The sequence below is a fragment of the Anopheles moucheti genome, chromosome 2, assembly GCF_943734755.1.
Source record: "Anopheles moucheti chromosome 2, idAnoMoucSN_F20_07, whole genome shotgun sequence".
Taxonomy (NCBI): Eukaryota; Metazoa; Arthropoda; class Insecta; order Diptera; family Culicidae; genus Anopheles; species Anopheles moucheti.
The window spans coordinates 38,080,325-38,097,299 of NC_069140.1; the positions used below are offsets into that span (position 1 = coordinate 38,080,325).

General features: G+C 39.4%; 1 protein-coding gene across 1 annotated transcript in view; it reads left to right on the forward strand.

Moving 5' to 3' along the window:
* Positions 1-1,194: 1,194 nt before the first annotated feature.
* The window catches only part of LOC128298342 (lachesin), a 45,501-nt gene continuing 29,720 nt past the window's right edge, over positions 1,195-16,975 (forward strand). Inside the window, exons 1-2 of the mRNA XM_053034092.1 lie at positions 1,195-1,327; positions 6,638-6,976. Of these exons, the coding sequence (XP_052890052.1) occupies positions 1,216-1,327; positions 6,638-6,976 (451 nt within the window). The 5' untranslated portion in view covers positions 1,195-1,215. The remainder of the gene's footprint in view (positions 1,328-6,637; positions 6,977-16,975) is intronic.

Consider the following 16,975-nt stretch of genomic DNA (forward strand, 5'->3'; position numbering starts at 1 on the left):
TACTTTGATACCAGTCAATCGGTGCACATCGATGCGACTGTTTTCCACACTGTTAGCATCTGACCAGCTTAGTATGTTGTCTTGCTTCGAAAAGAAAATACGATGGAATCCACTTCACATTTCCGTGTTCAGTAGCACCATAAACTGAAAGCCGAACGGTAGAATCATCCATGCACGTTCGCTCCATCTCCATTGTACGGTGAAAAGTGATTTTTCGCGTAATGCCAAAGGATTAGCGGATGTGGTTCTGATTTTTACTTTCTCCCACAGTAGCAGGCGTTTGTGAAAGCAGCGCAAATGTATGCAAACGTTCGATTTGTGTTTGTGCGGGTGTGGTAGACCGGTGATAAAACGTGATCGTTCTTAAAAACTTCCGCACCGCCGTTTTGAGGAAGGCAAAACGGCAAACCGTCTGCAAAGCAAAATAAAGGGAAAGAAATCTTCGATTGTGCAACGGCAAAAGTCGTGACCCGTGCGTTACAGGTGCCGGAAATTGAAGTGTGTGTATGTGTGTGGTTGTACGCGTGTGTTGTGGGGGTGTCCTTTTTTAAATTCCGGTGAAAATTTGGTGCATGTGAAAGGTTCCATTTTGTGCTGTATTTTTGGTTTTCTCTGGTGCTTTTCCCGGGGGGGATTAGTTTAACGTGTGTGGGTGCGCTTGTATGAGCGCCGGTGGGAAAAATGTGTGCTCTTCGCCAGCAACCATCCACCGACGGGTCTAATGGAGGGAACAAGGTGAAAAATCACCGTGAGTGAAAAGTGTTGTTTATTTTATTCAAATCTACCTACGGCAACCGGAAAGGAAGTGGTAGCATCTATCGGGATGGCACCGGAAGCATCCCGCGGTCTGGTGGTCGTGGTGCTGTCGTCTTACTTTTCCTTTCCATCCGTAACATAGTGGAGGATTCGTGAACGTGACGCGATCGTTTAAAGTGTAACCCCATTTTCCGGGCTTCCGATTTCCGACAAAGTGGCGGTACGGTGCAAACAGCTTTTCTTGGCGACTCAAGCGCGCCGGTCTCTCTAAATAGAAGCCGTTCCGCTGTGCGGTACAGTAGTCGGGGTCGGTGGTCTTGTTGTTTGGCGGACGATAGGGGGAGAAATAAAAACTCCAACACCGCTTCCCGTCGTCGTGGGCCACACAGCCGCTGTGCGCTGAATGTGAAATCGGTTTTTACAGGCAGAATTGAACGTGTCAGAGCAAAAGTCGATTCGATGCTTTTACGCCGCTCGCCGACAATGGAGACGGTTTGCATGCAAATTGTGCTCGTGCTGCTGTTGCTGATAGTTCACCGGCTGGATGGGTCGCTTTCACCGGCACTGCAAGGTAAGTTTTCCACTCAACGTGGGTGATGATTTCGTTTGTTGTATTGGAGTTGGATGGCAGGGGGAGTACGAATGAAGTCGTATCCTGGTAGAGGTTTTAATTTAAATTCTTGCAAAAAAGGTTTGAAGCTGTTGTGTAGTAAAGACGCATTTTTCGTTCTGTATCAGCTTGAGGGATTAATTTTTTTTAGTTGATATTACGTTTTAAAATTGAAAGACTTTTATTTGTAAGCACTGTAAAGGCCTAGAAACGTTCTGTTAATCTTCCGTAGATGGAAGAGCAAAAATCTTTTTTGAAATGGCATCAAAATATACTTTTATTTCACGAAATCATCATTTCAAGCTGATAGGACTTTCGATTTAACTTGAAGTCGATTGTGATGGGCCAGACAAACTTAGAAATCTAGAAGTTTTTAAAAATGTTCTTGTCAGAATCTTTAATGCAATGGAAGGTTTACCTTGAAACGGAGGTCTTTCAATGATCTTGGCATGTCTGGAGTGCCATAAAAACACTTGAAGGTTTTTTACTCTGAGATAGATTCGAAGCCATAGAGAAGAACCATAAGGATACGTAATTCCCATAAAATGAAAAGATGAAGTCAAATTTCATATTGCAATCCACAATTACACAGTCTGGTGTGGAAATTCGAATTTGGCCAAAATGATTAAGGAATATTATTAATATAATTGAATTATATTGAATGAATATAATTTAAATGGTTGTAGTAATGTTAAATTAGGACCAGTTATTAGGACCAGTTTTGTTTGTCTCTTCGGTATGTCGCAGCAGGTCAATCAATCAATCAATAAACAAATAAAAGACAAAGTTCATTCCTAAAGAGTAAACTCATCCCAATTCGAAAAAGCTATTGTCCAATGTGAACCGACTTTTTTTTATTAAAAATGTTTAGCATATCAGTATTTTTTTTTATTTTAAATTTATTATTAGAAGTATTGTAAAACAATGTATAATTTCTAGAAAGCGATTATGTTAAAGAATTTACGTCAAGCTTTACGCTAACACTATTTACTATTAATTGGCAAGTGTCTTTTTTATGAAAAAAGATACTTTTTTGCAAAAATAATCTTATGTTATCCATTAAGCATTTTATTAAAATTAATATAACATGTATTTCCTACTAAACAGTTCAGATTATTTTGTTGCATTGTTGTTGAACCTTTGAGAACGTAACACACCCTAAACAATTCATCAATAATATTGAAAATTGTCGCATGAATGGAGTTGAAGCTGCAATGTTTTTGTGCCGATTTGCACATGCAATCGTTATTTTTATTCATTCTTAGTGGAAGCAATGTTTCGTTTGGCAACTCTCGAAAAGAATCACTTAATCAATTAAAAAGCTCTCCAACATTGCAGTCCCTAACGAATGCCACTGGCACTTACATTTTAACGAGCTCGTCCCAGGAACAGTGGCTCATATCTGGGGTTTTCTGGCCAAACTGGGTGCAAGACTACGATTTTAGTTTTCGGAAGGAACGTTCTCACCCACTACAAATAACACGTTCGCTGTGATGTTCATTCAGGCCGGTGCCAAGCGACAAACTTCTGTCCAGAGTAAGAAGTTGTCAAATTATAGAAAGATTACATCGTTTCCAACGAGAGTCCATCCTGTCTGAGCCGCTTGCAAGTTGGTTGCATTTTATTTCCAGCACTGACCAGACATGGCAGTGAGGTTTTGTTTGTGGATGGTAAACTTTCGCAAACACATACCGGATCGCTCCCGTCTACCATATAATGCATCACCCCGGGTAGCTGCATGTTGGGGCGAACCGGAACCGTTGCCGGTGCTTTCCATTAAGTACCGAAAAGTGTACTACATGGAAAGCATATCCAGCTGTTGTAAGTGGACGGTTGGTAGTGGTGGACGCCTCGGTGTGCCACTGCTTTTACTGAACGAAGCGAGAGAAACATTTCATTCATGTTTATTCTCCAATTAATTCATTAGCTTTATGGAGATGAAACACCAACACGGTACACGGCAGTGTCAGTACGAGTTCCACAGTAACCGGACCACGGTAACTTGGGGGTGAGTTCTGGCAACACGGAAAACATTTACAAAGTTCTGCCAGCTTTCCGAAGTGGACAGAGAACTAGGGGAATATTGTACCTAACAACTGACACTATTGTTGCAGTGAAATGGAGCATCAGTACCATTGTTGTTTGGGTACATTTGGAAGCAAAGAATGCAACACGTTTTGTACACAAAAGTGTAACTCAAATGGGTAAAGCTTAAATTAGCTTTCGTGAATGCTTGTTCATGAAATTAATGGCTTGTCGTAAGATGTAATTTCTTGTTCAGATAATGTGACTAATTGTTGATATTTCATTCCTTTTGTTTATTACCGAAGACAAGCGGACACCGTTGTTCAGATTGTTGTGATGTTGTGACAAAATTAATTTGATAAACAATATATTAAAATAATATTATTGTATCTATTTTGAATTACTTACATCTATATTGTTTACACAGATGACCACCATAAAAAATTATTTCTTGCATAAAAAAACGTTACAACTGTAAGAGGGTTAGAAAAATCGTATCAATATCTAGCCTACAAACCTTGCGGCACTTGATTGTGGCATAAGGTTGAGCTGCGGGAAATATTCGTTTCCATCCACCAAAAAGTGCAGTTGGGGCCAAGTCTACGGCGAAGTCAACCAGATCGATACGATCGAAGGCATGGAAAGTCGTGTGCCGTACGAGTTATTTTCTCAGCGTACCCAGACCGTTTAGAACTGGCTGAAGTACTTGAATCGTCCCGTAATCGGTAAACATTTTTCCGAATAAACCATTCGTACCCTTCATTTGACATCGTGTAACCATGAGTGCAACAGAATCTACACAACAGTTGAGTGATTTGTATTTGCTAATGTGCATAATGGTTCTTTTGAAATTTGAAAAGGCACAATTTGTTAATTAAAGATTCAACAAATTTTAGTATTATATTGTACTATTTAAGGGGTTTGACGAGCAGTAACGAAGTATCACACAATGCTGAACTTGACTCAAATCTGTTAAATTTATTCAAAGTTTTTTTTAAAGCCATTGGTGAAGTAGATGAGAAGTAGGGTGGTTCGATGGCATGATGGTAGGTGGCATGATGGAAGTCTAGCAAGCCGAAAATGGGAGACCCTGGCAGAATGGCAGAAATGGTAGAATGCATGGCCTAGTAGGACGTTACACCAAGAAGAGAGGACGATATAGAAAGAAAGTAGATCTCAGGATTTAAGCAGGTCTGCTGAAGTTAGACCTTCGAAAAGAAAGCTTCGAAAAAAACATTTTATTAGTAAAAATTTAACATTCATATTGAATATATATCATATCCTTTTGAAAAAAAATCATAACCCGAATTCTGAATATGTACATGAATAAATTTAGTATCTATTTTGTTAAATGAGATTTCATATTGCGAGGATTTATTTACAGTTAAAGGCTTCTCTATTTTAATCGATAATTTTTTTTTGCTGGGCATAGGTGGCTTTGACCTTGCAGCTGTTGTGGTAAGCAATTGAAAGCTACTAATTTTTCCCCATCTACCCGTAATCTGCACCCTAACGATTTTTGTGTGTAGTGATTTTATCTATCTTAAGCCTAGTGGCTGCACCGTTTTTTACTTCCCTTAGGCTACGAAGAAATTGGACCCATCCTGAAAGTGGAATTTAAACAGAACAAAGAGAAGGGGCGAATTTGACAGAAAATTCTCGGAACTGAATTTGAGAATTCGATAAAACCTTTGCCCTATTTTTGTGATAACCACTAACCCAACCGACCGGATGGAGTGTTCGCTTGTTTCATGTTTTTTTCCCAGTTACAGTCCACTGTTGATTTGATTTGGTTCCCTCCACATTCTGTCGGGTTTCATGCTTTTTAATGCATCGCTATTTTTTTGTCTACTTGTTTTTTTTTCATTTTCACCGATTTTGTCTCAGGAACAAAACCCCAGTTCAGTCAAAAAGTATATCTTTCTCCGTCGGTACCCGGCTTTTCCCAGGCCAGCCACCGGAAGCCGTACTCGGTGGTTTTGTGTTTTAAAATTATTCATCAACTTCGGCCACCGGAAGTAACGGAACGATAAAGCCAGAGATAAATCTGAAAGCATTTAGGTCCTGTCCATGCACCGGAGAGGTCATCGGACGGGCAGGGTTTAGCGCGGTGTAGCTGGGAAACCGGCGCTCGGTAGGAAAAACCGAAATGGGGTGGTGAAAACTTTCATATGAATATGTTAAACGAATGTTACGGTATTTTCCGGTGCCCGGTCAAGCCTGTTCCGACGTCAGGCATTCTATTACATTATGGTGTTGGGTTGGGTTGCGGTAGGTGGTTGTGAATGGACCAAATGCTTGAACCAAAGGATTTGTAGATAAAATCCCAACTTTGCAATCAAAACCCTTTTTTCCGTTGAACGGATAAACCTTCAGACCGGTAGGGATAAAGTTTGGCTATGGCTTCAATTAGCGTAGGTTATTTCGCTTTCGAACAAATAAAACCATACCCTCACATCGGGTTATGTTTGCATTAAAAAATGAAAAGCAATATAATGGATTTTTTTGAAAGTATAGCAATTCGGAATCAGGATCAGTGGAAAAATATTTGAAATATTAATCCAAATGCTCAAGGAAATATATATTTATTATATATTTATGACTAAAAAAGGATAAGAACTAAATGACTAGGAACAAGTTATTGATTCGATATCGGATTGGGGTTTTCAACTAAAACATCACCTAAAATAAGCATTACAGGGTTACTGCGATGCTACAAGAACAACGTCTTCTGCGATGCTACCAAAGAGTCCTGAATGATTCAACTCAACTTTGCCCTGTGGAAAATGATTTGGAAAACAACGTCAAATCCCCTCTTTAGGAAAACGTGTTGTTAAATTTGTCGCAATGTTGCATAAATCAGTTTTTTTTATCATCAGTAGAAAGGCCAGGCTTAATGCATAAATCAATCATATACAGAACATTTTAACAAAATTTTACAAAATCTTATTTATAACTATTTATAAAACTTTAGTGTTATTTTCGGATGAGCTAATATGTGAGATACAAGATAATTGGTTCGTCTATAGCGGGAAATTTTACTACAATCATTAAATCCAACAATACAACAATACTTTATTCAACAACGTTTATTTTGAAAGCTAGTTTTATCAACATAAGGTTTTCAAACAAATTTAAATAAATCTTCATGGATTGCGTGAAATAACACAATATAAAATGCTAGTAAAAACATAATGCTATTGAAAAAAACTTAAATATGGAAACTGTTTGCTTATTCGTTCATAGATTTAAACCAGCCACAGCAACTACCAGTCGACCTCGAGCCAGAGTTCGAGGGCACCATCCAGAACATATCGTCCCCAACCGGCCGCGAAGCGATCCTGACCTGTTCGGTCAAGAACCTCGGCCGGTACAAGGTCGGTTGGTTGCGGGCTTCCGATCAAACGGTGCTAGCGCTCCAGGGCCGTGTCGTGACGCACAACTCCCGCATCAGCGTCGTACACGAAGATTTTCGTACGTGGCGATTGCGTATCCGACAGTTGCGTGAATCCGACCGAGGTTGCTACATGTGTCAGATCAACGCCAGTCCGATGAAGAAACAGATCGGTTGCATCGACGTGCAAGGTGAGTATGGATATACCCGACAAAGGCGTTTCTAGCTGTCGTAGGTCGATTGAGTAGGAGCTGTAGAAGAGGGTTCCATTTGACTGTGGCCGCATCATTTTCGCGCTTAGTGGTAAATATAGAGCGTGGGAAAAATAGAAGAAACCCCTTCCTCGTGAACTCGCCTCGCGGGGATCGGTGCACAACAGCTTTACCGGGTATTTCAAGAGCATTGCGCTGTGTGCCTATTTCGCGCATTTTTCCTCGCCCATCCCACCAGCACGCGTATGTCTACCGATGCGTTTCATGCGTAGCACGTGGAGCTGTGTGAAGCACAAAATTAAATTAAATATTGACCGTACACCATTGTGTGCGGGTTGGTTTGAAGCATCCTTTACGTTTTTGTGAGTGCGTTCGTTAGCGTGTGTACATGTGTGTTTTGCACAAAAGTTTTTCAAACCCCTAGTGCATCCGTTGGTGGGTATGGAGCGAGAATCATGGGGAGTTATGCGAAGGTGCGGTAGGAACTATGTTTTTAATTAAAATTGTATTATCAGAACTGAACCCGTGGATCGAACGCGAAAAGTTCGATTGATGGAACCATTCGAAACGAAGGTCTTCCGGTGTTTGGGGTGGGTCGGACGGATACGGGGTAAAAGCAGCAGTAAAGTGGGAGTATGTACACCCGGTAAAACTTTGCCCGGGCAGGAGTTTTCCGATCTGTCCATTTTGACAGGGTTTCGAACGGTGTTTAAAGGGCTAATAAAAATGTGACATTTATATTTTTCAATATGTGAAAGTGACAGCATTTTATCGCTTCGTATTTTATCCCAATCAAAGGCTTTCTCTTCAATTCTTTGTATTCTCTGATGTGATTTTCATTTCATGAATAATTGAATGAATATTTTAACTTGAACTTTTGTATCATTCAGTACCGGAAAATTCAAACATAATTTTCAAAATGGACGGCGTTGCTCGGTTATCCGATGCAAAAATATACGTCATACCAGTGGAGGATCAATCCCCTTGGAGGCCCAGGGCGGAAATATAGTTGGGGCCTCTAATTTTTAAAACGATGCGGGAGGGAAGGGGGACATTGAGGGGACTTGAAATGAGACAAGGCGAAAAGCGCAGTAAGAAGGGGCCTATTGCCGTTTGATCCGCCGCTGGGCTGCCCCTAATCAGTCATACGTATGAACGCATTTCTGTTCGCGATGAACTGCGCCTTTGCCTCCTTTCACGTAAACCAGGTATTGACCAGTTCCGAAACAACACACCGACTGCAGGTGAGATGGGTCATGTGTGTTTGTGACGACATCGCCGGTAGCACGGAATATACACGGGAGATTGTGCTGCAACATCGTGCTACAGGATCCTTAAGGCCAGTGTATGAGACCAACCAGATCATGCGTCCACTACAGTACCCGATCCTGTTTCCACGGGGTGAAGCCGGTTGTACTCATGGTATGTTTAAGATGCGTCGTCGAGGTTGACAGCCGAAACAATCGAGCACGGGGACTAACACAGATAGTGGTGCCGTCATCAATGAGGATGATACCCAGATGGAGCCGAATGCAGAGAAAAAATCATTCAATCAAAATACTCCACGTGAATATGCCGCATATTGCATATCCTGGCGGGAGATCGCTCATTCTCTGACGCATTGTGAGGGGTAATCACCTGTCATACATTTTGCAATACAGAATGAGCGAGTTACTAAGTTGTGAATTTCGATTTTTTTGTTTGTTTATTATTTAGTGGATTGTTTAACATTGTGTATCCCATTAAACAAACAACGCAAATTTTATATAATAATAATAATTTGTGTTATGCACAGTCGGTTAAATTTGCATAGCTTTTAGCATTTGAAAACTAAAATGCTAGGTCAAGTTTTTGTGTTGAAAGACTACCTCCATGATCATTCGCTCACGTCGATGTTTTAGGCGATGAATAAAAATTAACGGTTGATTCCTGTGGTGAGCTTCTACTTACTGAACTTTTTCAACAACTGATCATGTTTTATAGCATTCTTTGATCCATTAGGTGCAGGGCTACGAGAGTTGACAAAATGCTGACTAATTTGACCAATGACCAAATCAGCTGGTCAACTGTGAAAACCACTATACCGTTGCCGCGCACACAATTGTTTTCAGATTTTCGATACCAGGAGAGCATGTTTTTCAAGAGGTGGAATAAATTTGCGCTGCAGGTGAAATAACCTGCAGCGTGGAATAAATTTGCCCATCAATATTGCATTGCGTACTATCAAACCCGTGAGAGTGTTCACTAGTTTAAGAAAAATGGATGAAACGGAGAGCATCCTTCATTTCGCTCAAACTTTCCATGGGCTGGTACGAAATTCCATACAAAACCCGCTGTTTTCAGATTCCCGATACCAGGAAAGCATCCACGGAAGAGGTAGCACCTTGTACAGTAATTTTGCTCGAGAACCGCCTAAAGGTATGCAATGTTTAAACACTAACTTTCCCGTTGGTCGTGAAAAATTTCTTCGAAAACCGCCGAAAGGTATGCAATATTTAAACACTATTTTTCCCGTTGGTCGTGAAACATTTCTTCGAAAACTACCAGTTTTCGAATGTATAGTACCAGGAGAGCATGCACGGAAGAGGTAGCACCTGGTAATTTTGCCCGCCTAAAGGTATGCAATGTTTAAACACTAACTTTCCATACCGACCAGCTGTTTTCAGATTTCCTATACCAGGAGAGCATGTTTTTCAAGAGGTAACACCTGGTACCAGCAGAGCAAGATGGCGCCCAACAATTCATGAAATGTTTCATGAAATATTTCATGAAATGTTTCATGAAATATTTCATGAAATATTTCATGAAAATTTGATGAAATATTTCATGAAATATTTCATGAAACATTTCATGAAATATTTCATGAATGAAATATTTAATGAATGAAATTTTTATGAATGAAATTTTAATGAATGAAAATTTTATGAATGAAATTTTAATGAATGAAATTTTCATGAATGAAATTTTCATGAATGAAATTTTCATGAATGAAATTTTCATGAATGAAATTTTTTATGAATGAAATTTTTATGAATGAAATTTTTATGAATGAAATTTTTTAATGAATGAAATATTTCATGAATGAAATTTTTATGACTGAAATTTTGATGAATGAAATTTTTGTGAATGAAATTTTTATGAATGAAATTTTTATGAATGAAATTTTTAAGAATGAAATTTTTATGAATGAAATTTTTTAATGAATGAAATTTTTATGTATGAAATTTTTATGAATAAAAATTTCATTCATGAAAATTTCATTCATGAAAATTTCATTCATGAAAATTTCATTCATAAAATTTCATTCATAAAAATTTCATTCATAAAAATTTCAGTCATAAAAATTTCATTCATGAATTTTTTCATGAAATATTTCATGAAATGTTTCATGGAATATTTCATGAAATATTTCATGATTTTTTCATGAAATTTTCATGAAATATTTCATGAAATATTTTATGAAACATTTCATGAATTATTGGGCGCCATCTTGCTCTGCTGGTACCAGGTGTTACCTCTTGAAAAACATGCTCTCCTGGTATCGGAAATCTGAAAACAGCTGGTTTGTATGAAAAGTTAGTGTTTAAACATTGCATACCTTACGGCGTATTGCATTGCAAGTTGATTGCATACCTTCCGGCGCAATACCAGGAGCTACCTCTTCCGTGGATGCTCTCCTGGTACTATACATTCGAAAACTGGTAGTTTTCCAAGAAAATTTTCATGACCAACGCGAAAGTTAGTGTTTAAACATTGCATAACTTTCGGCGATTTTTGAGCAAAATTGCTGCAAAATTTTACTCGACCAACGGGAAAGTTAGTTTTAAATATTGTATACCTTTCGGCGGTTTTTGAGCAAAATTGATGTACAAGGTGTTACCTCTTCCGTGGATGGTTTCGTGGTATCGGGAAGCTGAAATCAGCTGGTTTTGAATGGAATTTCGTACCAGCCGACGGAAAGTTTGAGCTAGATGAAGGATGCTTTCCGTTTTATCGATCTTACATTAGCGATCGCTCTCACGGGTTTGATAGTATGCAATGCAATAGTGATGGGCAAATTTATTCCACGCTGCTTATTATTTCCGGTGACTATCCTACGGGTAAATAAAGTAAAAAAAAAACAAGTAATGGTAGGCTTAAGCATCCTGAAGATGTCGTGCCGATAAAGAAAAAGGAGTTTGAATAAACTGCATACTTCTCTTGTGTAGCCGTGTAACCGGGCCGATATACCTAATCAAATAGAAACAAATGTTTTATATAACCAAGGATATATAAAATTCAAAGATACCAAGGATATTTTCGATCAATTTTCTACCTTTTTAATTAGATTTTGTGCTATAAATTAACTCTGCTGTTAAATTTCCAAAAATCGCACAATCTGCACAAGTTGTTTGGGGCCCCCAACACGACGAGGCCCCAGGCGACCGCCTACTCCGCCTACCCTTTGATCCGCCGCTGCATCATACAACGCTATACAAACAAGCTTCTTTCACGGTTGATGAGACCGTCTATTTACCAGGGTTGATCATCCCTGGAGCGAAGCATTGGAAACGCATAACCCTTTCCCGATAGAACATACACCATGCCACAATTTTTCCTTCTCCCAAGAGCGACAAGTTAAGGATTCGATTTCACTACGTGACCCGATAATGAAGGCGGGTGACGCCGACCCATTTAACGGTTAATACGGGCCAGCCGAACGCAAACGTTCCATACCTCCTTTTGTTGAAGCTGAAAATTTGCGAATAGCAAAATCAATATTGAATATATGATTGGAATTTTGGGATACAACTTTCGGCGTGCTCGTTCGGTGTCCCTTTTGCAGGCGGGCAGACTGGGCCTGGTGACACTTCACTACCCATCCCGGAGGCCCTGTGGATGGTGGAACGTGACGTACGAGCGGAAATAATGCACCCCCACAATACATGCACAATTTCACGATCCTTCGAGAGTTTTGAACGGATCGAAAATGAACCGTTTATTTCTCGTAGAAGGCCCCCAACAGGACTTTCGCTCACAAAATCAAATAACGGAGCGGTATTTTTTTTTTTCGTCGGAATAAGAGAGGATGGTGATACGATTCGATTTAGTTTCATAGCTACCATTTCTCGAGCAATTTCTTTGCTCACCCACCTACGCTAGCGCGCGCACGCAAGCAGTGTGTATTGGAAAAGTTGTCTCGATCGACTACGGTGGCTTTGTGCAGGAATTTATCCACCAGATGACAGATCCCAGCTGAGATCCGTGCGTCAAGAATTGTACCCATGTACCGTGCAGGCAGCACATGTAGCATGTGGTTTGAAGCTTGCTGCTAACTTGCTCGATTGCATTATCGAAGGATGGTGGCACGAACGAAAAGTATGGCATTTTATCCTACGAATCAGTACAATATGAGAAATACTTGTTATAAGATTTGGTTCCATTCGGTGCTGGTGTTCAATAGGACGTCGGGGTCGGGGCTGTCGGGATTTTCCGATTGATATGGAAGCTATTCTTGGCGAATGATGACATTTAAACGATTGTCTGGCAGAAGATGGTAAGAGATGTTTGAATTAGGAGGTAAGAAATAGTGATATTAAGAGGTGCTGTTTGCGACATAAAGAAATAGTAAAGCTGCATTATTTCCTACAATGATCCCTTCGTTCGCCTGAAGCAATGCAATATATTTTGGAAATTGTCCAACACCGGTAGTATGCTTTGGAATTTTCAGGGTCGTGTTGTGATTAAGCCGGCAGGAATTTCCTGAATGTGTTCCAATATCGCAGGGATGGTAAAGAATCGTGTTTACAATCGGACGCTGTCTAGGCGCCGCAGTATGTTTCAGAGAAATTATGTCAATAAGAATCAAATCCAAATAAGATTACATTCTAACAGCATAATCATAACAGCAAATGAAGACATTGTTTATTGATGGATTTTTAAACTACTTTAGACGGTTAGTTATTCCTTATAAAATGAATACTATTGCAAGAAACATCGCTTCATGCGGACGTTCTATTAACGAGCTAATCAAATTCACTTCAACCATAACCTCCCTTAAGGCCCACTAATTGCTGTTCAAGAGAATAATTTGCGTAAGAGTAAAGCTTCATTAGACCTTTTATGACTGGTCGCACATTCTTTGACCCACACAAACCAAACGCAGAAACAAATAGAGTATTAATAAAGTAATTCTTCCAAAAGTCAATGTGCTTCAGTTGCTTCCTTTTCAGCGACCCCCGTGAGCAAGGACAATGTTGCTAATGAATTATTCAAAGCCCTAACTAACCGCAAACGGTCACCGCGCCAGAAGAAACAAGCGTGAAAGCGAACCGCAAGGGAGCATTAGTGCTTGCTTATAGTAAAGAGCACAGCACAATGCTGCAGTAACCCGCCACTGATCGGATATTTGCTGTATGTGTGTGTGTGTTTTCCTTTTTTTATACATTCTAGTTTGTCCCGCAGTATGGGCAAAGTTGTGCCAGTCACTTCATTATGCCGTTCCGCAATCACCTGCCGCAACACGAACCAACTACGTGCAGGGGAATGAGCATTTTTTGTCTTTCCCGTTTCTTATGATTTGCGATTTCGATGAATGCAACCTTCCCGTTACGGACGTATCGACACCGAGAAAGGACAACTTAATTATCGAGAAGCAAAAGTCGAGCTTACCATGCGAAGCGAAAACCGGGTAACGTGCCACATTCCACGTGTTGCCACCAACAAATCCGAGTTCTCGTCTTGTTCGGTTCGGTTCGAAGCTAAGAAGTTGGAAAATCCTTTGCTCATCTCATTTGCCACCCGGGGTGCTCGGGCATGACGTCGGATACTGATACAGTCACACCCGGGCGCAGACCCGGGCATGATTGGCTCTTGCACGAATGGTGCCACCAGTAAACTATGGCGTAAGAATTTGCTTTCAGGCAACTACCGACACTACCCGTCGGTGGGCTAATATTTTCGGGACGGTTGTGGTTTTGCGTGAGCTGGCGAAAAGTTTACCCATGCCGATGAGGTTTTGTGTGGGAAATTCTTTTCGGTTTGCTTTTCGCATTTGTCTTCTGGTGATTTCGGGCTGGTGTGAAAGGGGCAGGAAATAAGAACCGAAACACCTACATCGACAAAAATCACTGAATTATCTCCTCCATTTTCATTTAATTAGCATTCTCTCCGGAGCGAAGGTGGGTTTATTTGTAATTTGGGTGTTTTTTTTCCTCCGCATTTCGTATGTTTTATTCGACCCTTTGCGTATCAGTGAGATACTTGTTGGTTACTTTATTTAATTGTGCGCTAGGTCAACATTTACATGAATATTTAAAAGAATGTGCGGTAATTAGATAATGAAGGAATGATTTGCTGTATTTTAGGATCGAGCTTGCATGTCGTAAGAAAGAGCCAACTGTTGCCTTGAATGTTAAATCAGTGGTCTCGGACAGTGGGGGAAGTGATCGGTTGATGTTTAGTAATAGCAATGCCGCTGTCTATAGAAGAATATCGATACTGGACATTGAGTTGATACATCTTTTTACCAACTTCACTACCTTGTTCCTAAAATGATACTAATTTATGGTTATTTTTTATACATGCTAAACAGTTACAAGATTGCTATTTTCAACGCATGTATAAGATGGACTCCTGGACTTCTTAGTACTTGCTATATTATATAACAGGTTGAAGAGTTAATGTTTTTAATGATCCATTTCAAATGAATTCTGCATCATTTGAGAAGAATCAGTTCGTGCTTTTAACAATCGTTGCAATAATTGGACACGAATATTAGAAACGATAATTAGAAACGAAACAATTTTCGGATTTCGCTGTTGGTATAATTTTGTTTTTCCATTCAAAGCTTCATCACATATCAATCCTGGGTTGAAATCGGTAAGATTATAAATCAGACATAGTATTTTTAATGTATTCATACAAACAATTATTAAATATGTAATGAATTTACATTCATTATATATTGAAAATCATATATTGCATAACATAGCTGATGCATTTTGATATTGATTGAGTATGGTATATTAAAAATGGATCGCTTACACATATTTTTAAAGTAATTGGAATATCAGTCAATCAAGCAAAATTTATTTGTGCTATATAGTTTCAATAGATAATTTACTGATAAATATCTCATCTCAAACGGTATTTGCTTTTTCGTACGTCGTGTAGCGTTTTTACGAATCTACGCTGCATATATGGTTAGTAATTGAAAAAGGTTCGAAGAAATTTAATGTACGAAGATGTTTTTTTCTGTTTCCTATCGAGACTAGCGCATAGATGCATTCTGAGTGCTTTTTCTCTCGAAGGTTTCCGGCACTCAAGTTTGCATTAATGCTTTTTGTTTTTGTTTCTTCGTCATGTTTGCCTTTTTATCATCGGTTTGCTCCAGTTTTTCATCGTCGGTTCCGTCCATTTGGGAGCAAAACAATATCCCACGCGGTGAAGATATGACAGAGATGAGCGCCATACAGATCAGTGTGTTAGTGACTCCATTTGGGGACATTGGGAAGAAAATGGTGTAGCGTAGAAAAGGATAATTTTTTTGTTCCACAGCATCGCAAGCGGTTCCACAGTACGTTTTGAGGTTTGGTGCCATTTGAATCGTACGAGCAGCAATTGAATTCTATTTTGAATGCACTTCTTGCTTTCGAGTCTAAATAAGCAACTCCCGCAGCAGCATCTTTGCAACGTTCCAATAATCGTCCATACCGTAAGGGCTTTTTATGTGCATGCTGGGTTTGGTAGAAATGGAAAAAAGCTCGTGCTAGGGAATTTTCGCTTTGCTCTGCATCTTTTAACCCAACCGATCCAATTGAAGAAATTGCATTTCAAGGCTCCCCGGAAAAGGGGAAGGAAAACACAGCGCATGAAAGCATTGGACGGAATAATTAAACAGACCCGTCCGCAGGGACTCGAGACTCCCGGTGTCGGATGACTTTATTGGGAAAAGATTATCCCAGGGCCTGAAAACTAATCACATTTGGGCCCCGACCACAGAGTGTCAGGTTTCGATGGTGCACGGAGCGATAAAGGTGGCTGGAAGCTCCAAGGACGGGGTTACGGTTAAAAAGGGCGGAATAATTAAGTTGTTGAAATGATTCCTGCTGCTGCTGAGGTTTGGTTTGGATTTCAATAGGGATAGATTTTTTTTTCGTTTTTTTAGAACAGTTGCAATTATATCAGACGCGTTCCTACCACCCGATCCGATAATGAAGAAAACATCTATTCGACGAAAGATCATTTCTGTCCAGTCGGTAATGGAGGCAATTTATTCTTCATTAACAGCTTTTTGTTTAGCAGTATGGCCTGGCCATATTTAAAGAAACAAAAAGAGTTTGGATAGTATTGCTCGTATAAAAAGAAATAACATATACATCCAATTGACAAAATAATTTTATATGATTTTGTATTATTTATTTGTATGATGAATAGCTGCGGAAATGCATTTTTAAAGCCGTCATGGTATACTTTATTTAATTTTTTCTGTTTTAAATTAAATGCTCTGCTTTTAGAACCTTACAACAACTTTTCTTTATTTGCAGTCTTTGACAAATTGTAACCAAAAATGTTATGACTAAAAAAGATGGGATCTTTGAGATAAATTGTCACTGGTAGCGATCTATAACGATTGTGTGCAACACTTTTCCACAATTGTGGTCATTAAAAAATGGCAACCAGTTCATATCCGATAAGTTAGGACAGATTTAAATGATCTTAAAGAGCAGCTTTGTAAACTTTCTTGTCATAGTCTGTGTATGCATACTAAAGGGCCCAGAAATTATATTAGTTTAACTCTGGTTTTTTAATTAAATTAACTCTCAATTCTCAATTAACTCCCTAAAACTCTCAATTGTATCTATTTTTTTAAATAGCGTAGCACATCAAAGTTGATGTTTTATTTCCTCTTATACAAATTCGAAGCTGACTTCTCCATGATTAGCAACAATTTAAAAATATTTATGCTGTAACTGATCCTTTCAGCCCGCATAAACA